At 37.9% G+C, this 26,678-nt stretch overlaps 1 protein-coding gene across 2 annotated transcripts in view; it reads right to left on the reverse strand.

The window, feature by feature from the left end:
- The window catches only part of PLEKHH2 (pleckstrin homology, MyTH4 and FERM domain containing H2), a 64,890-nt gene that overhangs the window by 13,441 nt on the left and 24,771 nt on the right, over positions 1 to 26,678 (reverse strand). For both annotated transcript variants that reach the window (XM_070948443.1, XM_070948435.1), the window contains exons 6-20: positions 26,036 to 26,117; positions 24,555 to 24,737; positions 22,245 to 23,212; positions 21,490 to 21,565; positions 20,589 to 20,683; positions 19,521 to 19,662; positions 15,053 to 15,189; positions 14,487 to 14,597; positions 12,418 to 12,504; positions 10,376 to 10,534; positions 8,424 to 8,504; positions 7,255 to 7,434; positions 6,008 to 6,116; positions 2,211 to 2,323; positions 509 to 688 (exon numbers count right to left, since the gene is read on the reverse strand). In XM_070948443.1, the coding sequence (XP_070804544.1) occupies positions 509 to 688; positions 2,211 to 2,323; positions 6,008 to 6,116; positions 7,255 to 7,434; positions 8,424 to 8,504; positions 10,376 to 10,534; positions 12,418 to 12,504; positions 14,487 to 14,597; positions 15,053 to 15,189; positions 19,521 to 19,662; positions 20,589 to 20,683; positions 21,490 to 21,565; positions 22,245 to 23,212; positions 24,555 to 24,737; positions 26,036 to 26,117 (2,703 nt within the window). The remainder of the gene's footprint in view (positions 1 to 508; positions 689 to 2,210; positions 2,324 to 6,007; positions 6,117 to 7,254; positions 7,435 to 8,423; positions 8,505 to 10,375; positions 10,535 to 12,417; positions 12,505 to 14,486; positions 14,598 to 15,052; positions 15,190 to 19,520; positions 19,663 to 20,588; positions 20,684 to 21,489; positions 21,566 to 22,244; positions 23,213 to 24,554; positions 24,738 to 26,035; positions 26,118 to 26,678) is intronic.

The following is a 26,678-nucleotide window of genomic DNA, read 5'->3' on the forward strand; positions in this document are numbered from 1 at the left end:
TGTATTTGTTTTAACAGTTGGCTTGACAATCCAAAACTATTTGTTACATATTATATAGTAGTATAATTCATCACAAATTCACAGTGTAATTACATTCTTCAAATGAATGTAATATATGTTGAATTAATATAGCCAAGACTCAGTCAAAACAATTTTTAAATGGCAATATTGCATTCACACAGTATGTTTGTGCCCAGTTCACTTTGCTATTTCATAGGTTTTCTATACTTCAGCTTAATGACAGATAATAGAGAAAACAGTATATAACAACCGGAAAGGAAAGTGACATTAAGGAATTACCTGGAATGAAACATCTTTGGAGATGAAACAAGGTTAGTTACTATTTAAGAGAAGAAGTGATACAATTAAGAAAGTAAAAGCAGACTATTTTTATCACAGTCTATTGTATATTTTTAGTGTTCTTATTGCACACTCTTTTAATAAAAAAACCTATACCATCCATCCTCAGTACAGGAGTGACTGATATTTGCTATAATATGTTTAGCACCTGAACTGGTCCTATTTGATTTGGTGGCTGCCGTCTCCTTGTTTGCTTTATCAACTGACAACATATTTCATTCTGAAGCTCTGGATGTGTGAGACAGACTTGCAATGCACTTTGGGCCAAAGACACATGGTAGTCAATAGCCGGGGAATCCACAGCAGCATTGATAAACAACTGGCATGTCTAGAAAAAAGCATAACACAGAGGAAATTCAGATGTGTATTTTAAATTTCAAAGTGCTACATCAACTCTGATTTCATCACATTAAGAAACCACTTTGAATAACAAATCCATATCAGTGGTAGATAACAAGTACCTATTGGATAGAAATGAACACTGAAAAAAGAAAAACCAGTTCCTTATTTTTTACTGTCATGGTGGCTAGCAGCTAATGTTACCCTTTCTTTTTATTCCCACCAGACTCAGAGAATGGTGAGAAATAGTGAGAAAACAAATCCATTTCTACTGGCTCAACTAAGATCAGTTGCTATTTAAACTCCTCTCACCTCCCTGGATCGTACAATTACCTTATGCAATGTTATCATATTTGTTCATTGAGAATTATATTGTCTATCCTGATTGACAGTGACTGAGGCTTTTTATATTATTACGTCCTAATCTATAATAACTGAAATACACTCTTATTAAATATTGATTATATTCCCTTCATAATAAGGGAAACAGTTTGAGCAGTGGTTAATGTGCTAGCCTAATGTGCTAGCCTAAAAATGAGGAGACTGTGAGTTCTAGTTCCACCTTAAGCATGAAAGCTGTTGGGCTAGTCACACTCTCTCGTCCTTCCCCACCCTCCACACACAGGGTTGTTGTGGGGCAATAGAGGAAGAGGAAAGAGTTTGCCACCTTAAGTTACTTATAAAGTTCTAAAGATGGAATAAAAATAAAATAAATAAAATAAACCATATTCAGCAGTTGCATTAGTTACAGTGCAGTCTGTAAATACTTATTCAAATTAAGTACAACACTTATTCAAAACCAAAGCTTGGCCTTTAGTAATTATCCTTTCACTGTCTTGAATATGACAAATAATTGCCAAAGGGGAATTTCCTTTGTGGACATGGAGCACTCTCACTGTGGAAAGTTGTCAAAAATTATCTTTAGAAATACAGGAATGATCATCTTTCAGCATTTAAAAGCCAGAGTTGAATTTTACGGTGGAACTCTGAACCTTTGCTTAAAACAGATCTTCCCTTATGCAATTGCTAGTACATGCATTCTGGACGGTTTCTTCAAAAAGATTTGGATTTTTATAATTTAAGCTTGTTTACACAGTTATCTTTTGATGTATTACACATCTAACATTTGCAAGACAGCCTGAACTGTAACTTCCAATAAGCTAAAATTACCTAATTTGATATTTTAATTATAAGTAAAGGTAAAAGGAAATATTGGAAGCAAGGGTTAAGGATTTTTTTAAAAAAATTATATAATAATAATAATAATAATAATAATAATAATAATAATAATAATAATAATAATAATAATAATAATTTTATTTATATACTGCCCTTCTCCTGAAGGTCTTGGGGCGGTGTACATAAAGATTAAAAACATAAATATATTTTTACAAGGCTTATAAATCATTCTAGTCATAACTTACTATGATTAAGTGGCTGAATATTTAAACAGGATATTTTAAGGGAAAAATTCTGAAAAAGTTATTACTGAAAAGTTGCATCATGCTTACCTTGAATAATTTTATGGCTTCTGTTTGCAGCGCCTCTGATGGAAGGGTTGTAAGAGGAGAAGTAATTCCATCTTTGCTATGACAAAGAGTGGGATGCCTCCAGATTTGAGAAGCTGGAAATTAAAAAGAGAGGCAGAACAAATTACTACACATACCCATGTACTACTTAAAAGTCCTCAGTAAAGGTGTAATAGTAGATTGACCTAATAAAATATTCTGGCTCAAAACTTTGCAAACTCTTAAGTGTCATTTTGGTTGATCCTATTGACACAATTGCTTTATAGAAGAAATTGGATTTTCTTCCTCTACATCAATGCTATGCGTGCTTTAGAGAAGCTGATCTCCTCCAACAGTGCTTCAAATTAATTAATACATAAATATATATTGAAATCAAGAAATATCACAAGATTTTAGGGGTTTACCCTGGAATCTTGCAAGAGTTTAGGCAAGATTTTATATGAGAGAATGTTGTCATAATCTGCATGATTTGCAATTTCATGGAATAATGACCATTTTAACTAACTATAACTACATACACTGAGAGTTAACTGGCTATAGATCACCAACAGTAACTAGCTACAGATTATGAAGAACTGAATTAAGAAAATCACAAATTACTTGGGATATTATATGATAACATGCTGATATGTTATACAAGTCTGTGGATAAACTTCAGCATATATATGTATTTTTATGAAAATACTTATAGTCTAGTATTATATCAATACAGACTATTCTGAAGCATACAAAATTAATTCCATGTTTTTGTCATATTATTTTAGTATTGTATTTCAGTATTTCAGTATTGTTTAATACTTTATATTTCTTGCAAATGAGTACTGCCCACAAAAAATATGCTTATTTGGATTGCAAAGTAGATAAAACTTCAATATGCACTTTAAAGTTCCAGGGAGCAATATATCATTCTTACTGAAAATGTTAATATGCTCCTGCTGCACTCCTGTCTAGTAAATATCACGATGCTACTGACATGTCAAAAGTTTAAAGATTTGATTAGTTAATTGGGTTGTCTACTAAGTCACACTATGACAGCTAACTTGAAAGGCAGTTTAAATAACCCTAATATGGCTATGTGAAAACTAAAAGAAAAGTACTGACAGCATTCCATATATATATTTTAAGTATTCATTTAGAAATATTAGTCTAGTGCTTCCACTGTTACTCTAATAAATGATTTATAGATGAGAATAATGCATTATTTCCCAATCTGCATGCATCTGAACAATTAGAGATCAAGAATAAAATTTGTTGAATTACCCAGATGTGTAAGTTTCTAGCTATAGTATTTTATGTTATGTAACATTTATAATATTTACAATAACTGAAAAATTAATATACTGTTATAAATACATACCATGTTTTCCTGAAAATATGACATGTCCTGAAAATAAGGCCAAGCCTGATTTATGGGGTGGGTGTAAATATACGCCCTCCCCCAAAAATAAGCCCTAGTGAAGGGGTGGGTGTGGGCAGCACAGGAGGCAGCCCTTCCCTTCCCTGGTCACCTTATGGAAGCTCAGCACCTTAATTGCGGCCTGCGGATCAGCTGAGCCAGCAAGGGCCGGGAGCTGCCTCTCTGTCTCTCTGTGGAGGCCTCCCATTTCAATGTTCTGCCACAGCTTTGGAGCAAACTTCTGCCTTCCCTGTGCAGGATTGCAAGGCTGAAGGCTTCAGAGGGAGCATTTTTGGGATGTGTGTCTGTGCAGAACTCCCCAAGGATAGAATGATTGGCAAGGAAATGGTGGTGGTGGGGGGGAATTTTCCTGCAGATTGGAGCAAGGCGAAGCCTCCAGCCTTGTAATCCTGTGCAGGGAAGGCAGAGATTTGCTCCGAAGCTGTGGCAAAGCATTGTACTGGGACCCCCTCCGCAGAGAGACAGAATGTGAGGCAGCTCCTGGCCTGTGCTGACTCAGCTGATGGAGGCTCCCTCGCGGGGTGCAATCAAACTTCCAACCCCATTGGACCCAGTGGGCGCGAGCTACCCTAACTCAGAAAGGGGAAGGAGCTGATGGGGGGGGCTGTGGTAAGTTCTGGGAGTTGAAATCCTCAAGTCTTTAAATAGCCAAGCGTCTGCCCATGCTGCTACTGACCTCTTCACCCTCTTGGCAGCGCACTGCAGGACTGCTCCTGCCTGGCCGGGTTGAATCATCCCAGACTGAAAACCTCCGAAAATGTCCTGAGCACCACCAGCCTGCCAGGGCCCCTTCGGGAGTGGCTGCCTGTGTCGCCTTGCCCGCTGTTGCCTTTGGGCTGCACACCTATTTTGTGCTGCCATCCTGCACACCTATTTGATGCTGCAGACACTGGGCTTTCCTTACATCTACACCAAGCCCAATGGTCTTCAGATTCTGGCGGGCGCTGCAGCTCTCTTACCAGCTGTGCGAGGTGACACAGGCAGCACGGCTCCACCCGTGACACCAGCAGAATGGGGCCTGCCACAGCCGAGAAGTATCCCAGCAACAGCTGGGCCAGCAGGCAGGGTGGGTGAGAAGCTTCTGGCCGGCCAGGCACTGAAGCTCTGTCACTGCTGCTGGGTGGGGGGAAAAATCTCCTTTCCGGCAAAGAGTCTAAAGAGGGCCAGGTATGGGGGAGGGGCGGCGAGAGCGAAGGCGAGGAGCTGCACGTTAACCTGGCGGGAGGTGGAAAAGTTTTTGCGGGCACAACACATGGCTCTGCCCTCGTCTTCCTGGCCGGGCTCCACAGCTGAGGGGCGATGGAGCAAACTGTGCACAGACTTTTGCCCGTCTCTTTCTGGGCGTGGTGCTTATGCTTCTTGGGCCGCTTCCCGAAGCTGTTAGCTCTGTGACCAGCCACTTTGCTTTTTCCCCATTGGATGCTCGCGGGAGGCACTGGCAGCAGGTGGAGGCAGAAGCAATCCCAACCCGCTGCCCACTCTGTCCCTCTGTCTCTTGGCTTGCCTGCAGCTGCACTGAACAAGCAACACCATAGAGTGTCTGGATTACCTGCCTCCCCCATGCTTCTGCCTCCATCTGCTGCGGGTGTGACCATGCATGCCTCCTGCAAGGCAGCTAGGATCGCTTCTTTCCCTCCTCACCCCCTCTCTTTCCCTTCCATTGCTGCTTCTGGGGAGCAGATAGCATGACAGAGAGAGCAGGGCCAGCGGTAGCACTTTAAAAAAGTAAGATCTCCCTGAAAATAAGCCCAAGTGCTTATTTTGAAGCCCAAAAGAAAATAAGACCCTATCTTATTTTCAGGGAAACACGGTATTTAGATATATCCCATATTCATTCTAATGAAAAGAACAGTTAAGAAAATGGCTGCCACATGCAAGGAGGCAGGTAAAGAGACTAAATGATGCAATAAATAACATGATGAAACAAATTTTATTCCTTTCCTCCATGTGCCATAGTGTCACATGCATATAGATAACAATATGGAATTTGCATTACAATTTGATTCTATGGTCTCTGAGATACCATTAGCTGACAACCATTGATGTTTCCTAAAGAAATAGCTAAGGATTATGCAGTTTGACAAAAATTCCAGTCAAATTTGTTGCTTATAAGCTATATTGTAGAGGCTTTGAACAGCATTCTTGGATTTGTGATTTTAAAAAAATAGCTAATGGGACTGCACACACTTTGCAACTGATTTTAAAAAGAGTTTAGGAAACTCATACAAGTACTTCTTTGCCCTTCATTTAATCAGACTGAAAAAATGATTCTGCTGCTTTAAGGAATCCCTTCACTCTTAAAGCAGCAGCAATTGTACATCCTGATAAATAAGGGTCGATAGCAGAAAATATATTGGCTTACTGGGTTCTCCTTCAATATTTAACAGTTTGCAGACAAGCTGTTCAAACTCTGTCCCAACATTTATATTTGTGCTTCCAGCAGCAATGGTGAGATAATAAAGCCAAGTATCCTAGGAAATCAAACATAATTTGTTTCACTTAAAGGTCTTTTTTTAAAAAAAATATATGAAAAACTGATCAAAACATTTATACATAACTTTAATTGAAAAAATATATTATTGTTCTACAATTCAATTTAATTAAAGTATTAATTATGTTTATTTCCACCTGGAACATCAATTGAGATCATCCAATACAAATTTACATCACAAAATGCAAAATAAAGTACATTTTCTTAATTAAATTACATCATGATTAGTCTTTCAATATACAATTTATATAGAAATAAATAAAACTTAATGGAATCTTCTTCTCAACAATGAAATTTTCTCAACGAATATTCCATTATCATCAATTAGACAAGTGGTAGTGCAAACAAATTGGCAACAATGAAGAAAGTATAAAACTGAGTGAAAGATAAGAAAATATTACTGTACCTCTCACTCCAAATAGCAATTTAATTATCAACACTTAAGTATGTGTATGTGGACAAAATATAAAATGGCAGAAGAAAGGAAATATTAGATAAGAGATATATGCATCAAGTGCGTTGCTGAAAATGAAAAAAACTAAAAAAATAATTTCAGAAACTCTTAAAAACCTATTGGTGAATAATCATATCATTGTACATCTTCCTGACACATAACTTTTCAATGTACTTTATGGCATACTTTAGTCAATTATCCAAATAGAAAAAAGTTTAAATTCATTTTAAGGTAATTTAGCAAGTTTACTATCTCACACAGTCATTCTGTTCAAATGTAAAGGGATATACAGTTACAAAAAGGAACTTGTCTTCCTCTGGTCATGTATACCACTCCCAAGTATAAATTCTACTTCTACTTTAGCCAAAGTAGCTTAGTTATGAATTATACAAGCTATCTTCATAAACGATAGTTTATCTATCTTTCTGCAACTTTCAACTTCTCCTTGCAGCTAATGAAGGGAAAGCTCAATGCTCATTGGAACTAATTCCTGCTATTGTAAATTATTATGTAGAATTATTCTAAATCTGTTAAATTCCACTTTATTTATTAGCTTTGTCCAGATGTGACTTTACCCCTGAATATACAGGTTTTTAGTTTTTTTTCCTGTAAATAAGTGATGAAAGCTGGCTGCAAAATCTTGGGACAATGGAACATTTGCTACCTTCTCATACTTGGAACCTATTAGAAGATACGTAGGTGCTTGTTCCTTAGGATGGATGACAATGGTAAAATGTGTTGATAATAAGCTACGACCACTGGCTTCATAATCTTCATCTGAATCACAGGATCGATCAACTTCTTCAACTTTAGCTTCTAATAACTTTATCTGGCCTAAGGGAAACTAGAAGTAAAGGCATTAATATTAGGACAGAACTGTATTAAAATCTAGTTCATATATCTTGCTATGATCAAGTTGAGCATACTTCTCATCCCATGACTGAAACTGGACAGACTTCATTGAAAACATGATTTGTATTTATTCTGCTTATTTTAGTTACAACTGTGCATAATTAATGGGATGGGGAAAGTATTAAGAAATGATGAACTTCTTTTTTCAGTGTTCAGCTGGCAAAAGTGGTTGCAAATATGTGTCCATGGCTCCATTTATTTATTTTTGTTTTGTTTTCACTCATCATGGAGGAGTGAAACCAAAAATCAGAGGGAAAATTAGCCTCTTCTTCTCCCATTGGAATCTATATAGTTCAGATCGCTATCAGCTTACCTACCTAAAAACCAAGAGAAATTATGGCTGGCTGGTCACCACAAAATAGGTGAGAAAGATACTCTGAACTTCTACCTCCAGAAGCTAGTAAACCAATACATCTCTACTCTGCTATATGTAAACAAGATAATTCTCTTTAGTTCTGCTATGGCATTCAGAAGAACACTGAGGATCATTGCTCAATATTTCAAAGAAAATCACCTAAAAAAAATTTATTATAAATCCAAAATAATGGTCTCTGCCAGGAGATCTAACATACATTTATGGCATATAAATGGGAATACAATTGAGTAGCTCTCATAGCAGGATGTAATCTTGCAGGTAATTGACTATATGAAGTTTCATGGATGCTTTGTGACTCCAAATTTTTTTTTATGTGGGGGAATTTATAGTAGATTGAAAACAAGTGAATCTGAATAGATGTCTGGATATATGTTCTTACACATATAGACTGCATTTGTGCATGGGAATTTGTTTTAAACACACTTAAATACAAAGTACACAGTATACAGAACTAAAGGAAGTCTCTGGAAAAAAACAGGTTAAGAAATAACCTGATATAAAATCATAGCTCTAACTTATAATTTCTTAATACATTAAAGAAATACCTTGTCTTCATGACTGCGGAAATAATATAATGTTTTCCCAACTAGTATACACCACACTGTTTTGGAATATCCATGTTTCACCTGCAAAAAATGAAATATTTTATGCAAAAGGGCAATGAAAGATTCTTTTTTTATCCTGTATTAAAAAGCATTATAGTACTGGGCTACAGTACAGTAACAACAAAGCTGCAATTCTTCAGCAAAGTACTGTATTTCTGAAAATTTTGATGAAAGAATGAAAAAATAGACACACAGCTATATAACTGAGTTACTTTTATACCTGAATTTTCATATACAGTTCATATAAAACTGATACGAAATATAAATAGTGTAGCTGCACTTGAACATATAAGAAATAAGCTCCTTAGCCTCTTTCTGGATTATTTTTCTGCCTAGACATAATTCAAACCAGTAGTTTTCAGTTCTATTTTAAATTAATCTTCAGGAAAGTTTTTTCTTATGACAACCTGTGAAAACAAACGCTGGATTTGGAAGACACAGGACAGAAAGAGTGTCAATGCACTTGAACTTCATGTACTAGAGAAATTTTTAAGGGTATCATGGGCAGCCAGGAAATCAAACAAATGGGTTGAAGAATAAATCAAACTGGAATTCTCATACATAGTATTAATGGTCAGACTTAATGACTATCATTTTGGACATATCATGTGGAGACCCAATTACCTTTAGAACTTTTCATGTTGAAAAAGTTGAAGAAAAAAAATGGGGAATAGCCAGTGCCAATGTAGCAAACCTAAGCAATCTAAATTTAATTATGGTCACTTGAAAATAGATAACCTTGTTAATAGAGGCATTACATCAGCTCTTTTCAACAACTACCGGTATACTTTTTCCAAGTTCAAATGAAATGGCAAAAAGCTTCTGAACATAGTTGCAACAGAAGAGGAAGAAAGATCATGGGAATTTAGGTTTCATGTTATACTTGGGGAGCCTTATAAAAAGGAGATTGTCATTACAATGCTTTTGGGTGTATTTTTTAAAATTCTATCTCCCTGGTAATGTTTTACTCCTGTTTTTTGCAAGTCTGCTTGGAACACAAAGAGGGATTTCAAGTGCTAAGTTAATCTTAAAACTTTTCCAAAAACTGGCATTTTATAAGCTAACTTTTAAAACTAATTAAAGAGTAATAGCTAACTAAAAAGAGCAATGAATTCTTAATACCAAACCAAAGGATACTTTCCTCCAGAAATAAATAGCATTAGAAGTTTTCTTCATAAAGGCAGAAAAAGAAGCATTACATTTTGTACTCATGCTTGCTGATATCCCAATACCTAGCTGATATTATCTGCATTTTAAAAAGGTCCCTGATTAAATGCAAAGACATATTAAATGGTACCAAATTTAGCCTCCAGAATGATCAGGAAAAACTTTAACCACTTACCTAAGTGGTAATGAAAAACAAAGCTAATCCCCAGCATTATGGGGATTGTTTATGTATCTATTAAAAAAAACTATTTTACCATTTTTTGTATCAAAGCAATATTGTGAAACAGAATAGGAAAGTTTTTACCACCAGAGGAGCCATATATAGTACTGTAGTTTCTGAATGTTCTATTCATTACATTTAAGAAATATGGGGACCAAAAATCCCACACATACTGGTAGCAAAGAACATAAATAAAATTAAATCCTATAAGGCTTTGCTGTCCCTAGCAAAAAATCCCCAAACATACCCAAACCTGCATATTTCTTTAACGCCCTTCTGCTCCCTTGAGAGTAGTGAAACTTTCATGAGACATAGGCCTATAAACACACACACACACCTTTTAAAACCATCCCTATTTTTGGATTACTAATCTACCAATTTAATAGTAATTTAGAATTTTTTTGATGTAATTAATAAAATTAAAATACCCAGTTTTCTAAACAAAAACTCTTGAAACATAAAAACAAAATAGAAATATCAAGAAAAAAGTAAAGTTGTCTTTTACCTTAGTAAGCAAGCCTTTCATTGCTGGTTTAACATCTGGTTGAATAAAAAGTGGGCTTGCAGCTTGTACTTTAAGGACATTTTGTAATACTTTGATCCATTCTTCTAAGATATTTGGGGAATCTGCAGTCATGTAATAAGTTCGTTTTTCTGTAGTCAGCTGAGGAGCAACAGAAACAAAACATTTTGACTGAAGATAACTGAAACGTTTTTACTGTTAAGCTCCTGATTGGTACCAATACAAAATATTATAATAAATATAGTCTAAAGGTTATTAATGTATTTATAACTAAATCTTTGATGGGAATTCAAGATGACATTGATATTTCTCAACAATATTTTATCCTCGTTAAAACTATGAGATACAAGCTAGTCCTTGACTTATAACCATTCATTTTATGACATTCAAAGTTACAACGGTGCTAAGAAAAATGATTTATGACTTAACACAGCATCTTTGCAGTCACATGATCATGTCTATGGAGATTCTCAGTCATCCAGGTCATGGTTGTCCCAAAGGTGCTTTTTAAGAGGCAACTGGACTTTCTAGTTTTTCTTTGAAGACATTTCGCTTCTCAATCAAGACGCTTCTTGCATGAGAAGCGAAATGTCTTCAGAGAAAAACCAGAAAGTCCAGTTGCCTCTTGAAAAAGTAACATGTTCGTGATTTTGGTGCTTTGCTACCAACATGTATTTGCAACAGTAGCATTTGTCCAATGTCATATTATTGCCATTTGTATTCTCCAGGTGGCTTTCAAAAAACAAAGTTATTAGGGAAGTCAGATTCACTTAATGGCTGCATGATTGGTTTAATGACTTTGGCAAAAAAATAGTAAAAACAGATGCAACTCACCTAATGATTGCATCACTTAGTGTCAATAGTTCCAGTCCCAAATGTAGTCGTAAATTGAGGACTACTTATAATTAAGGCTGGTGTGAATGGTCAGGATCCTGCTTAGTGTCAATAGTTCCAGTCCCAATTGTAGTCGTAAGTTGGGGACTACTTATAATTAAGGCTAGTGTGAATGGTCAGGATCCTGCTATAAACTTCACCGCTGAGTGAGATTTGAATTTGGGTCTACCCAGTCCTAATCCAAAATTCTAATCCATAGGCAATTGGTAGGAATTTAAACTTATCAAAACCATTTATTATGGATGTCTTAATAATGGTTTTAGATCATAAGTTCATGATTTGTCTTCAAAATTGCCATAGATGCCTAACCAGGACAGGAACTCATTCAGGTACTTTGAAAGCATTAAGGGTCAGATTCAGAGGAAAGATCTTCACTGGTTCTTTTTTGAGTATAGAGGTAGGGGGATACATTTGGAAAAGGAGATCAGTCTATTTTCATCCCTTGTGCCAAATGGTCAATACTCTCAAAGATAAACTTCTGGAAGAACGTGATAGACAGTGGAAACAGAGCTGCCCACCTTCTCTTTATTCACAACCTCATTTTGAAATGAAAATGTTTTCCACATAAACAGAAAATTTATTCAATAATTCCAAGAGTATATATGTCCTAAAGATGCTTTTTCAAAAGACAAGTAGATTGCCCCATCTTTGCACAGCAAATTATTTCTTCCTAAAGTTAAGGAAGGAAAATAGATGCTATTCAAGTCCAAGACCCCATCCAAATACCTTATCTCTTGACCTCCTTTTTCCTCAGCATAGTTCCTACCTATTACTGATTCCTTTAATTTGTCTGAGAAATCACAGTTGGTGCAGATTTCAACTTCATTAAGCAGCAGTTTTAATGAAGCACTATCCATATAAATACTGTACATATATGTTGTGTATCCCAATGGGTTGCTCAGGGAGCACTGCTAATGGGGAGGCTTGTATCAGTCAAACCTTACTTTCCTACAAGCACAAATGAAATCTGGAAGCTTGTAACTGCCCAACTGTCTGCCACTATCTATTTCTTCATGAAGAGTTTGTAATATAATCACAAGTCAGTAGGAAGAAAAAGGGAAAACTACATCCTGGTGTACACATGACTGCTATTCTGTTGCCCCATGAAACATCATAAATTAAGGAAATACCTGAACTGTTTGCTTTCCATCACCTCTTACAATATGGCTGGATGCACTTAATTCAATTTGACCTTGGGGTTTTCTTATTACATCACTCTATGGGACAAAAATGTAATAAGTAAATTTTCATGTGTAGTATCAATAATCATCAACCACATATCAGAGCAAAAAACTGAAATTCACTTTCAGATGGTTGGACATCATAACCCCTTTTGGACTGATGGATACATTTAGAATTCTTTATATTTTGCATATTTTTGGTATATAAAAATAATATAAGCTTATAATGATTTATAATTATACAGGGGAACCAGTGGCTCAGTGGCTAAGACACTGAGCTTGTCGATCGAAAGGTCAGCAGTTTAGTGGTTCGAATCCCTAGTGCCAAGTAACAGGGTGAGCTCCCGTTACTTGTCCCAGCTTCTGCCAACCTAGCAGTTCGAAAGCACGTAAAAAATGCAAGTAGAAAAATAGGGGCCACCTTTGGTGGGAAGGTAACAGCGTTCCGTACGCTTTTGGCATTTAGTCATGCTGGCCACATGACCATGGAGGTGTTTTCAGACAGCGCTGGTTCTTTGGCTTTGAAACAGAGATGATCACAGTGGTAAAATGTAAAATTTGTTACTACCGGTTCTGTGTGCGTGGCTTGGTGAGGGGGTAATATTTCCTTTTTACTTTTAAAACCATTTTTTCTATAACCTCTTCGGCTGAAGTTGTAAAAAAATGCTTTTAAAAGCCTCTGACGACCCCAGCTGACTTGCCTGATCGGCAGAGGCTTTTTCTTTTTTTTTTAAGCCTCTGCCGATCAAAGCTGACTTGCCTGATCTGCAGAGGCTTTTTCTTTTTTTTTAAGCCTCTGCCGATCAAAGCTGACTTGCCTGATCTGCAGAGGCTTTTTCTTTTTTTTAAAGCCTCTGCCGATCGCAGCTGACTTGCCTGATTGGCAGAGGCTTTTTCTTTTTTTTAAAGCCTCTGCCGATCGCAGCTGACTTGCCTGATCGGCAGAGGCTTTTTCTTTTCTTTTTAAGCCTCTGATGATCGCGTGGCTCAGCTGGACATGGGGGAGGGGGTGCAGGGATTTTTTTTTCTCTGAACCACCCGCTGCCATCGCTATCGGATCGGGCGATCCGGTCCGAACCGGGAGCATTTCATCCCTGGATGATCACTACACCCTAGAGTCGGGAACGACTAGCACATATGTGCAAGGGGAACCTTTACCTTTACCTTTATAATTATTTATAAGGAATTTTTGGAGGTTTAAACATAATCCCTTTCTTTCCAACCTGCATTTACAACAACCTTTTGAAGTAACTGAGAAGACTGAGAAGTAACTATGTAGTGGCATAGCTCTCATTTTCTCAGAGCATACAAGTCCCACAACCACATCAAGGTAAGGGATATTATTATTATTCCACAATAATTATCTTGATTCATAACAATCACTGCTCACTGATTCCTAGGCAGCTTGGATAAATGGAAAAATAGGGGGAGAAGAGGAGAGTTCCATACTTGATTGAAGAATACCACAAAAAGAATGGAGAAGGGGATAACTGGACAAAAAAAAAATAAGATGGTGTGGAAGAAATATGATAATCTAAATGTAGTTAGTGAATGTCCTAAGGTCATCCATGAGTGGGTGAAGATTACAACCCTGGTTTCTTAAACATCCCTGGATTCCAAAGTCATCAGAGGGCAGAGTCCAGAGGAAATTATATTGAATTGGTTCCAAGAGCACTGAGAGTCACTAAAGTTTCATATACTATATTAAAGCACTGACTAGCAACAAGATTTCTAGAACTCAAAACTGCTAGATCAGACTTCTGCTGTAAATGTTTGGATTGCAAGAATTATTTCTATGCAGCTCACAGAATTAAAAACACTGCCTTGTTTACTACTCTGATCAAATTAAAATTTATCACATATATTGTCTCATAAACATGGCAGAGAAAAGAGATTTCAGGTAATCCATTATTATACTTCAGATCAATTCAAAAACAAATTGTTGCATAATGATTCAGTAAAGAAACACAGACAAACACAATCTTAATGATCTAATCTTATAATTTGCACTTGCTTACCGGAGATTTATAATAAAGCAATTCACCCCCTTTGAGTACAAACCATCGTCGTTTCCATGTTTTTACTTTACCACTCATTTTTAACAAATATCCAGATTTCTCTAGCAGTTCCTATAGTTTAAAAGAAAAAAAATGCTAAAATTATTTGAGTAATACCCTATGAATTGATAAACAGTATTTCTAACCAAAATGATGTTTTAGGTCCTAATACAAAATTAGGAAAATTACTCATAGACACATAACATATGTTTTCAAGTAAAAACAATTAAGAACCAGAATTAAAAAGGCAGCACACCCCAATGGTGTCAAAAACTACTGACAGGACCACTGGAACCAACAGACATATAACCTTGTCCAGTTCTTTATGCATAGATTCATACATAGATTCATTTATTGTATATGATTAACAGCATGAGAAAGGAAAAGAAATGTTAAGATATAACATAAGTAAAACGTAATCATGCCATATACAAAATAACCAGCACCATCTTCTAAAAGAAGGAACAGCTCTATAGTTCTAATGCTTGAAGCCAGATTGAAATAGAAAGATGTTATAGCTTACTTACATTTTTTCCATTATCACTAGATGATGAACAGGTTTTAGGCAATTTTTGTTCTGGTTCTGAGTAATCTGTATCAGTTGAATAGGCATCAGGAGGAATGGCATAGTCACCTTCTGAAGTCATTGAAGACAGAGAGACCCCTGAGTGCAAGACAAATGAAAAAAGACATATGATTAAGATCCTAACTGATGAATTGCATAGATAGGCTTCATTGCATTATGAAATACAGAAGAAATTAGAGTTTCAGAATACTCATTCCTGAGGAAAAGGAAAACGTAAGAAGAAACTCAAAATAACACTACTCTAACTGTGTTTGGCTCAAGATAAGGCTGAGAGCAACTATGACAGGATTTCAAGTTTCTGTTATGCTATCTACAACAATCTCCCTGCCGCGTGGCAACAGCCCTACCTGAGCTACTCGACGTGGTAGCCACGATGGCAGTAGATACACCCAGGCTTTTAGTCATGGGTGATTTCAACTTGCCATCCATTGGTGAAACGTCTGAGGTGGCTCGGGAGTTCATGGCTTCCATGACGGCCATGGACCTGACCCAGTTAGTTCATGGCCCTACTCACAGGGGAGGTCACACTCTGGATCTGATTTTTGTCTCTGGCCAGTGGTTGAGTGGTCTTGTTATTGGGGATATAGACGCGGAACCCTTGTCATGGACAGACCACTCACTCCTTCGCCTGGATCTTCGAACTGCTGCCCCCAGACGCAGGGAGGCGGATCCAATTAGATGGATCCGCCCCAGGCGCCTGATGGATCCTGAGAGGTTCCAGATGGAGCTTGGGCCATTTCCTGAGGTTCTAGCACATGACACGGCCGAGGATCTGATAGCCGCCTGGGATCGGGCGGCTGGTGGGGCCTTGGACCGAGTCGTGCCTTTGCGGCCTCTGACCCGTTGCTGATCCCGTGCGGCTCCTTGGTTCACTGAGGAGCTGAGGGAAATGAAGCGCTGGAAAAGACGCCTGGAGAGTGGTTGGAGGGCCAGTCTCGCTGAATCTGATCGAACACTGGTAAGGTCGCATATTAAGGCCTACCTAGTGGCGATAGAGACGGCAAAGTTTAATTACTTTTCCACCTCTATTGCATCATCAGGGAATCGTCCAGCTGCCCTGTTCAGGGTAACCCGCTCCCTGCTCCATCTGGGAGTGCGGGAGGATCCCCTGGAAGGCAGGGCGGAGGATTTCGGACAATACCTGTATGACAAAATCGCTCAGATCCAGAGGGATTTGGACTCTGACTGGGTAGATCAGGGCAGGGTGACGAGGAATAGTCTTGAGAATGTTATCTGGGAGGAGTTTGATGCCGTGACTCCCGATGATGTGGACAGGATTTGGGGGAGACTTAGTGCGGCCACATGTTTACTGGACCCATGTCCCTCCTGGCTGGTACTGGCTTCCCGGGAGGTTACACGAGGCTGGCTCCAGGGTGTTATCAACGCTTCGTTGAGTGAGGGTTACTTCCCCACCGCCTTGAAAGAGGCGGTGGTGAGGCCTCTCCTCAAGAAGCCGTCCCTGGATCCGGCAATATTGGCCAACTACCGTCCTGTCTCCAACCTTCGCTTCATGGCGAAGGTTTTGGAGAGTGTGGTCGCGCGACAGTTTCCGCAATTCCTGGAGGAAACATCTTATCTAGATCCGTTCCAGTCGGGTTTCAGGTCTGGGCACAGCACGGAAAAGGCATTGGTTGCGTTGGTTGATGATCTCTGGAGGGCTCGGGACAGGGGTTGCTCCTCTGTTCTGGTCCTGTTAGACCTCTCAGCGGCTTTTGATACCATCGACCATGGTATCATGCTGCACCGGCTGGAAGAGTTGGGGGTGGGAGGCACCGTGTTACAGTGGTTCTCCTCCTTTCTCTCTGACCAGTCGCAGTTTGTGTTGGCAGGAGGGCAGAGGTCGATCTCGAGGCCTCTCATTTGTGGAGTGCCGCAGGGATCGGTCCTCTCGCCCCTTCTGTTCAACATTTATGTGAAGCTGCTGGGTGAGATCATCCGTGGCTTTGGGGTGAGATACCACCAGTACACTGATGACACCCAGCTGTACATCTCCACCCCAGGGCACCCCAACGATGCCCTTGAAGTGATGTCCCAGTGCCTGGAGGCTGTGCAGATCTGGATGGGGAGGAACAGGCTCAAGCTCAACCCTTCCAAGACTGAGTGGCTGTGGCTCCCGGCATCCCGATATAGTCAGTTGACTCCATCACTGACTATTGGGGGCGAGTTGTTGGCCCCCACAGAGAGGGCTCGCAATCTGGGAGTCCTCCCGGATAGGCAGCTGTCTTTGGAGGAACATCTGATGGCTGTAATCAGGGGGACCTTTTGTCAGGTCCGCCTGATTCGCCAGTTGCGGCCCTTTCTTGATCGGGATTCCCTGTGCACAGTCACTCATGCCCTCGTCACCTCTCGCCTTGACTACTGCAACGCTCTCTACATGGGGCTCCCCTTGAGGAGCACCCGGAGGCTCCAGCTGGTCCAGAACGCAGCAGCACGGGTAGTGACGGGAGCAGCATGGTGCTCCCATGTAACACCGCTCCTGTGCGAGCTGCACTGGCTCCCGGTGGTCTTCTGGGTGCGCTTCAAGGTGCTGGTTATCACCTTTAAAGCGCTCCATGACATAGGGCCTAGCTATCTTCGAGACCGCCTGCTGCTACCGACGACCTCCCATCGACCTGTGCGCTCCCACAGAGAGGGCCTCCTCGGGGTGCCATCAGCCAAACAGTGCAGGCTGGTGACCCCCAGGGGGAGGGCCTTCTCTGTGGGGGCACCTACCCTCTGGAATCGGCTGCCCCCAGAGATAAGGAGAATCCAAGACCTCAGTGCCTTCCGTCGTGCCCTTAAAACCTATTTTTTCAAGCAAGTCGGGCTGGTTTAAGAAGAAATTTTTAAATGTTTTAAATGTTTTAATTGGTAGTGAGTTTTAATTGGGCCAAATTTATATATCTTTTAAGTGTTTTTTAATATTTGTACTGCATGTTTTTTAATTCTGGCTGTACACCGTCCTGAGTCCTCAGGGAGAAGGGCGGTATAGAAATTCAACAATAAATAAATAAATAAATAAATAAACAATAAAGTTTTGTGCCTTTCTTAAGTGGTGGAGAATATTCTGCTTCTGCCACCTATTTTCCAGGTGGTGCAGGTCCTGGAGTCTTTCCCCTATCCCAACATGTGTGGCATTCTCCTGCTGGCTGTGGGATTCTGGGAGTTGGTCCACACCAGGGGTGGGTTCTACTTACCTTTACTACCAGTTCACAATGGGGCTGTGCATGCACGCTATCCTGCGCAAGCGCAGAAACTTATGTGCAGGGTCAGTGGGCGGAGCCTCCCACTGGTTTTACTACCAGTTCTATAGAACCGGTGCGAACCGGGGGCAACCCACCACTGGTCCACACATCTTCAAGCTGCCAAGGTTGCATAATACTGGCTTAGAAGTTTCAGCCCTCCTTAGTAAACTGATCTTCACAAGAGATAAAATTAAATTCATTTTTTTTTCAAAACAATAAAGCATATGAAGCATATTTTATTTTTAAACACATTTACAAAGGTACAGGCAGGGTTCCAGGCAGACCCTGTGGATGATGTTAGTCTGCTGACAATGAATGTTTTCTCCTTGCGAGATGGAAATCGTTATAATGTGTCAAATGAAAAGAAGAATATATATAAAATCAGTACCTTCCTGTCAAACCTAAAGAAGCAAATGAAAGGCTGAAATACACGTTCAATTTTTAAAATTATACAGAAAAATAAAAACATTAGATTGCATAACAGAAAATTAAATTAACAATAACTGATTTTTTGAAAATTTTAAACTATATTTATATAGATAGCATTTTTCAGATGGAAAAGTTCTGCTTATTTATCTCTTAGATTCCTAGAAAATTCAAACTTTAATCATAGGCTGTTTGTTGCAATGTTGAATCTTCTTGTCTTCCTTTGTTCTCTTAGAGTTCTGTCTTTGCCTTTGCCTATGTTTATGGAAGAGAGAGAATCTCTTCCTCGTGAGCATGTGGTTTCTATAATTGGCAAGCAGCCTTATGAATGTCTAGCATAAGAGGCTACATTAACATCTCTCCTATGAACAGCAGTACTGTGAGTTGGGAAATATTGCTGTGGATTTGTTGATCACCTTGGTACTTTTGTAATATTATTTTCTAAAAAAGGAAAGATTCATCAAGTATTTCTAATTTTTTAAAAAATGAGAGTCAGCATGGTGTTGTAAGTAAATTTTGAACTGGCACCAAGTTCCCACACAGCCGTGGAAGCTCATTGGTACCTTGTGTCAGTGACAGTCTCTCTACATCACAAGATTGGTATTAGAAATTCATCTTGCAAGGTAGCAATTTAAATGAAATTTTCCTTTTCTCAATCTCTAATAAAAACTATTTAATGTATTCTGTTAATAATAGCACCATTTTAACTTTATCTGTCCTAAAGGTTATAATAGTTGTTTTATTATAAATTCTGCCCACCTCGTTTCATAGCCCGTGGGCTACCAGGACCACTTCTGCTTCGAGAGTCTGATTCAGATGTCCGTGAACTGGATTGGGAACCATCTTCTTCAGATCCAGAGGAGTCATCTAAGAATGGGTTGTTACTGATTTGTGTTGCTTTCTGATAAAATCAACAAGCCATTATTTAAAACTGTTTACTGCAATAGTCAAAAAAAGACAGCATAGTAATAATGTTATATATAGTATTCATATTTCTTTTTAGATGAGAGGTTGCTTAGAGTAGACTATGGTTATGTAAATAATTTTTGATCATTAACAGATTGTTTTTAACATATTTTATAGGTAGATTAGATTTGCTGCTGTATTAAAAAAAACCCCATCTATTTCATGTCTTAATTATATTTGCTAGATACAGTATAGCCTAAAGAAATCTACACCGAGAGTTGCATTTTCATTGGTATATAAGCGGTTCCACATTGTTAACGGATATCACATAATATTGTGCTGTATGATAATATTTGGAACTTGGCTCCTTCTCATCTCTGTCCAAAAAGAGACATGGAAAGACATTAACTCCTTGCATTGCTAGACAAAAGTTTTTTTGAACCTAAGCACACTATTGAAAATTGGTATCCAATATCAGTTTCTTTGCATTTCTATTCTTTTAGTCAATATTTCTGTCTCTGAAATGTCATTCTACTTCAGGTTTCATATTTGGCATATTAACTAAAACATGCATTCTGATTGCATGTCAGTTCTCTGTAGGTACCTCCAAGTTGTGGAATGTAGACAAGAGTATGTTGTACCACTGCAAGATAGTTTTTAGATCACAGAGATTAAAATTTAGAGTTAGAAGTGCTTGCAACTAAAATACACCATGTGTGAGCAACAGAAACACATTTTGGTTATTATTAAGGTAGCTACTTTATTACTCTTTCAAAGGAACAAGAATTATTTTTCCAGTTTAAGGAGGGTAGGGGGGAAGGAAGCAGAATATTTTGAGTAAACATAAACAGAAGAAGCCACATTTTTAAAGTGGACCTAACATAATATTTCTCCAAGCATAATTGTAAAAAAATGATTTACCCCTTTAAGAGTGGTATAAACTGGTGTAGTCATGTTCTTATATATTAATGATGTGTAGAGTCCTGATGGAGAATATGAAGATGAAGAAGAGGAACCTGAAACAAAGTTTTTTAAAAAATAAATTCAGAGAATACTGGGTGTATAATTTTTTTTTAATTTAAAAAAGATCAGTTAATTTGCTGAATAGGTAGACTGGGAAAAACTTATATAAGATTAATTTATGTCTTTTATTTAAATATACACATTTAAGATAGAAAATTCAAATTGTGTGTGTGTGTGTGTGTGTATTTGTTTTCTTCTCTTATCGTAGGCCCTTTATGTGTATTTCTCCTCAGCCGGGTGTTTTCCTACATAAACCAAGATTTTAAAATGCAGCCATATCTCAGTGAAATCACATTTCAATTTCAAAATTTATATTTTGCTGATAAAGAAATAAAGGGAGACTAGTATAGATCTATTTCAAGCTTTTTAGCTTTCATCAGCTAGCCATACCCTTACTCGGATTCAAACTTGGGCTTTCTGCATGTTAGGCAGTTGAATTAACCTTCTGAGCCACAAGTTCTCCTCCCTTCATCAGTTTGAGCCAGGAGAAAGATTAAGTGTTTTTTGTATCGAGACACCTGGTCTACCCCAACATGTGGGAGGGAGCATTCTGCTCCCTTTTGCCTTTCAGCTGCAATCCAGGAGCCCTCAAGCAGTCACATACACGACAAACCATTTTATACCAAATTTATATTTTGCTGATAAAGAAATAAAGGGATTAAAACACTTAAGAAATTCTCAAAGAGAGAAACCCCAAAGTTTTTTCTTCCTTGATTATGCTAACTGAAAAGGAAATCTTACAGTATTCAAAGAGATTTGCCTCAGCAATTCAGTTTAAGTAACTATTCTAATAACTTACTTTTATTGAAAGAGTCCATATTGAAGACCTCAGAAAAGCACAGACCTGATTTGGCTACAGCATAAATTCTGTTTTCCTGAAGAACAAAACGGAGCTGTTATTATATTAAATTTATGTTTCTATTGTAAGCAGTGTGTTTCTCTCTAAGCGGTTTACAGAGTTAGCATATTGCCCCCAGCAATCTGGCTTCTCATTTTACCAACCTCAGAAGGATGGAAGGCTGAGTCAACCTTAAGCCAGTTACAATCAAACTGCTGGCAGTTGGCAGAATTAGTCTGCACTGTGCCACCATGACTCCGTAAGTTAAGCTTGTAAATTAAGAACTCTATGTAAGGGTAAAAATTATCTTTTGTCAAGCTTGATTCCTGATAATTATATGGACATGCCTATACAGTTTTTTTTGGCAATGACATAAAAATGGTCTGCCTTTGTCATCTTCTTAGATGGTTTTTATAAATCCAAGTGCTGGGATTTCCTGATAACATCCCATTCAAGTATTAACCAGGTTGACCCATTTAGTTTTTCTGAGAACAGCCAAAGTCAAGTAGACACTGTCATCTACTATCTGAAGTTGATTTTAATAAATGAATTGCCACTAATCTTTTCAAAACAAACTGTGAGAAAAATTATCTGCCACGGTGGTTAAAAAAAGGAAAAACCACACTTATAAAACAAAATAACAGTGGAATATGAGTAATCTGAAGTTGAATTAACAATCTGGAATATTATTATTTTATTATACCTATTTCACTTACCCAAGAAGGGAATCGATGTAGTGGAGGAGTGGGAGGTTTACTGTTAATCATCTTCCCTGAATCGCTCAAATCCACAGTTTCTGTATCTCTCATTTCACAGCAATCATAAGTAAATGATTCCTCATTACAACTAATCTCCATCTTCTCAAAAACCTCTGCGTCATCTCCATCTACCTGATCGATGTCTGTTTCCTGAGGCTTAAAAGGACGTATCATGCTTATAGCATTCCTGTTTTTGCCAAACAGTTTATCTGAACACAAGGAAGGCTGGCTAAAATGTTTTTTTGCCAATGCTGTACTTAGAATAAAAGCACTAGGAGTCCTCAGTTTGGGCGGTGGCAGATTAGATGGAGAATCAAGCTGTTTGCCTGACTGACAGCTGGCTGCCAGCATCACTGATGGATGCTTAGGAGCCAAAGATGGGGTCAAAATTGGACTTGGAGTATTTGCTTCACTAGAAGAGGATGAATAATCTAGCCGGTGGGATTGAAATCTCTTATTCAGTTCATCCGAAAAGCTATCGTGACTTTTTTTTTCACTGAACGATTCCAAGTTGCTCTTTCCAATTAGATGGTTCTGATTTTTCCATGAAGACTCTTGTTGCCAGGAATACAGTTTATGTACTTTTCCCTGAGCTTGAAAACTTTCTTCTTCCAACATGGAACTACTGTCATCTGATGCTGTCAAATACATTTCGCTCCCTATTCTGCTGTACCCTGTGCCCTCTTCAGATGTGTGGCTTGAAAAAGTAGATACACATCTGGATTTTGATCTTCCTTTGTTTCCTTCTTCATCAGAGCTCCAATCACTTACTGTAATGCAAGAATTCTTTGATATGTTATTATCCATATCTTTTGACTTTGCTGCCATCCTTTGTTCAGGAATGCAAGTGTTTTGTTGCAATGGTTTCAGACTTCTATTATTTCCATGTATTTGGCCAGCAAGAGATGTTTCCTGAATTTCATTCTCTAGACACCAGGAGACAGTAACAGCATTGAACAAAATTGTAACAAACATCTACAAATAATAAACATTAAAATCCATTTTGTTTTCAGACAAGGAAATAATAATAGTGTATGCAAATAACATATGGGATTATATAGTATTAACCTCTATTAGGTTAATAGAGACAAATATTCCCCATACCAGTAGAAGTTAGCCCAGAGTGGGAAAAGCCAGATTTTTTTCCCCAGATATAAGTATAACCTTTTCTTAGTTTCTATTTTAAATGAGAAAATGTTCTAAATTCTACTCTGTAGGTGATGTGTTACAATCCACTCTGCTACATTATTTTCTACATTATGAAGACTAGTCCTGCTTTCACATAATACTGTAACAACTTTCATGTTATAGCCATGAAAATCATTTTTGATGAATGATGAAAAGTAATTAATTACATGATACCTGCCATGGAAGAATATCTTCTGTGCTTGCGTTAAGAATAAACATTGGAAACATAGTTTATCAGTAACTAGTGAAGATGTAATATTTTAAATACTGATTGACCAACTCAATGCTCCTGAACAGGAGTAAGGACGCTGATTGTAACACTGGTTTTATTATTTTAAATGGTTCAGTAATTAGAATCTATTTCTAGGTCTGCAGCAGACCTAGAGAACATGGTCTTGTTCCCTTGTTTAGAGAACATTGATAATTATACTAGCACAATGTTGCAAAATAAGACATTTTCCCAATGTTGTGGACAATATAATTATTTAGTAGGTTGTTTCTCCTGTCAACATAAGGCTTTTTAGTATAATTGATACAAATAAGAAAGCCAAATTAGAAGTATTAAATTAAAGTGTTGGACTAAGGGACAAGGAGACTCAGATTCTAGTACAGCCATGTTCTTTAGTAATAGAGGTTCACTGGTAACCTTGGACTGGTAAACTTCTCAGCCCAGCCTACTTCACAGGTTTTATTGTGAGGAAAAATAGGCTGGAGTGGTGTATAAACTATACTGAACAATCAAATCAATGATAGGCTATGAATTAAATGTTTAAATAACCTAGTAAGCATTCCTGCTTTTAATAAAGTACTGCATATCACTCTTTTTGCCCAACCAATTCCCCTAGAAACTGAGGGATCTTACTTTTTTCCCCTAGGCATAGGTTTTCCAGTGGAAAACCCTTAATTTGCAGGATTAATATAGATTCATTCTGGAGAAAAACGAATTTTACATATTCAAATCCTAAGCATTTAGGATGAGGACTGTAACCCAAATAGGGATTCTCTTAGAAGCAAGTTCCATTTAAATAAATGGAAAGTATTTTTTAGCACACCTAAATTGCATTCTAGAACTTAAAATACCTTGACTTTTATGGTTTTCATTAAGATCAACTTGTTTTGAGGCAGAACTGCTTGCATCTTCAGGTTTAGGAACTTGTTGAGGACTTCTTGCTCTGTTCAAGAAGCATCCAAAAGTCAAACTGCTCAGTCGTTGGCCTTCTCCAGGTTTTTGTGATGAAGAAACAGACTTCTTTTCCTGAAGCTCTGTTTAAGTAATAATTTATGTAACAACATTTAATGTGTTGATAACATTAGATTATTTATTTTAAAAGCTGAGAGGCTGAATTTTTGATATTACAAGTAGTTCTCAACTTCTGATGGCAATTGAGACCAGAACTGCTAAATGATGTGGTTGTAAAGCATGATGTCACATGATCATGTCATTTGCTCATGTCACTTAGTGACAGCAATCCCTGCAGTTCTAATTGCTGTTACTAATTGAAACCCACAGTTGTTAGGGGAGGCAGCTTCCTGCTTGCTTCTCACAACCAGTCAGTTAGGAAGCCAGCAGAAAGTTGCAAGTCCCAGGCCTGCAGGTGAGTAAAGGGATGTCTGGGGTGGGTGGGTGGGTGGTGGAAGAACATGGGGAGGATTGGGGAGGATATGCAAGAGTGATAGGGGGTACAACAGGAGTTGGAGAGGGGGTGCAGGAGTGCGGCTTGGGTCAGGGAATGTATGTACAGATATGATGTGAGTCAGGGTGGATGTAGTAGTAGGGTGATATGAGTGGCAAGCCCAGCGAAGCACAGAGGGGGTTGTAGGCAGGTGTGTGGGTGGAGAAGACTTACCCAGCAATTTATTATTTTCTTTGCCAGATTCCTCATTGACTTTCCCCCTAAATCAATGAGTAGACCAGCAGGGAAGGTTGAACATGGCGATCACGTGATTGTGGGGCATTGCAACCGACTGTAAGTGTAAACTGGTTGTTGAGCACTCTGATCGCAATCATGTGATTGTGGCAACTTTGGTCATTGAACAAATGGTCATGGGTTGAGAACTATTTGTAGACAACCCTATATTTATGATATTTCTGTTTAATACAATGTATCTTCTTAAATTTAATATTGGTTTCACAGTGTACTTTACCATAGTTTTAGAGAAAAGAGGTAATTCAGAAATAAAGATTGGGTTCACCATAATCTGTAGTTTAGAAACCACAATGACTGGGTCACATAATACATCAATCCAAAAACAAACAAAACTCAGTGGAGTAAACCCAAACACTGTAAATTATTTCAAATGGAAATAAAAAAGGCAATTTTATTATCCCTTCATCCTCTAGCACATTGTAGACCACTAGACCACCCTTTAGAAAAACCTTTACAAAGTTATGGATGGTGATACTGTGGAATAATGTTAGACTTAGGAATTTCTGGGCACAACTGTTTTCTCTGCCTGCTGTAGTATTGGATACAATCTACAATAAAGACATACTCAAAGAGTTAACCCCAAGTTCTTTAATTATGGAACACAGCTGTATTTTGAGAATTTGTACCCCCTACCTTGTAATTTAGTCTGCAACAGTTTAATCTCTTCAGTTTGGTTTTGATTGATCGTACGGAGGTTCTGATTCTCTGTTTCTAGCTGAAAACATAGATAAATGCCCCATTCATAAGTACAGTATTGAAAAAGATTGCATCCAAAGGAAAGCTATACTTTACTTACATCTTATATGGTATTATTTCCAATCTCACATCCATTTTCCTGGCAATAAGTTCACCAACTTGATTGGGCTTAGATTTAAGTATATTTACAAATGATTGCAGTGTTAAGCAGTATATTTAACTCAAATGGTTTTGCTATATTTAGGCGTAAGATTATAGAACTCAACCTCAGATCCTATTTCAAAGATCTTCTATTTTAAGTAGTTTTTATATGTTATGGCTATTTTTAAAAAATAGAGAAAGTTATCAGAATATTTTTCTTCCACAGAAACAAAATAAAATTTATTATGCTTTGTAGACACAATCAACAGAAAAAAATTACTTGAAAAAATTGAAAGCACAAATAATAAACCCTGATTATAGGCAACTTTGCATATTTCAAAGCAAGGCATGTAGGAATTCACAGCCTTAGTCTTGTGAACAACTCCACAAATTTTTTTAAATGAATTATTGACCAGATAACATAGAACTGGAAATTATC

This window comes from Pituophis catenifer, unplaced genomic scaffold (assembly GCF_029215685.1).
Source record: "Pituophis catenifer annectens isolate HBS135680 unplaced genomic scaffold, rPitCat1.0.hap2 SCAF_1, whole genome shotgun sequence".
In the NCBI taxonomy this organism is placed as follows: domain Eukaryota; kingdom Metazoa; phylum Chordata; class Lepidosauria; order Squamata; family Colubridae; genus Pituophis; species Pituophis catenifer.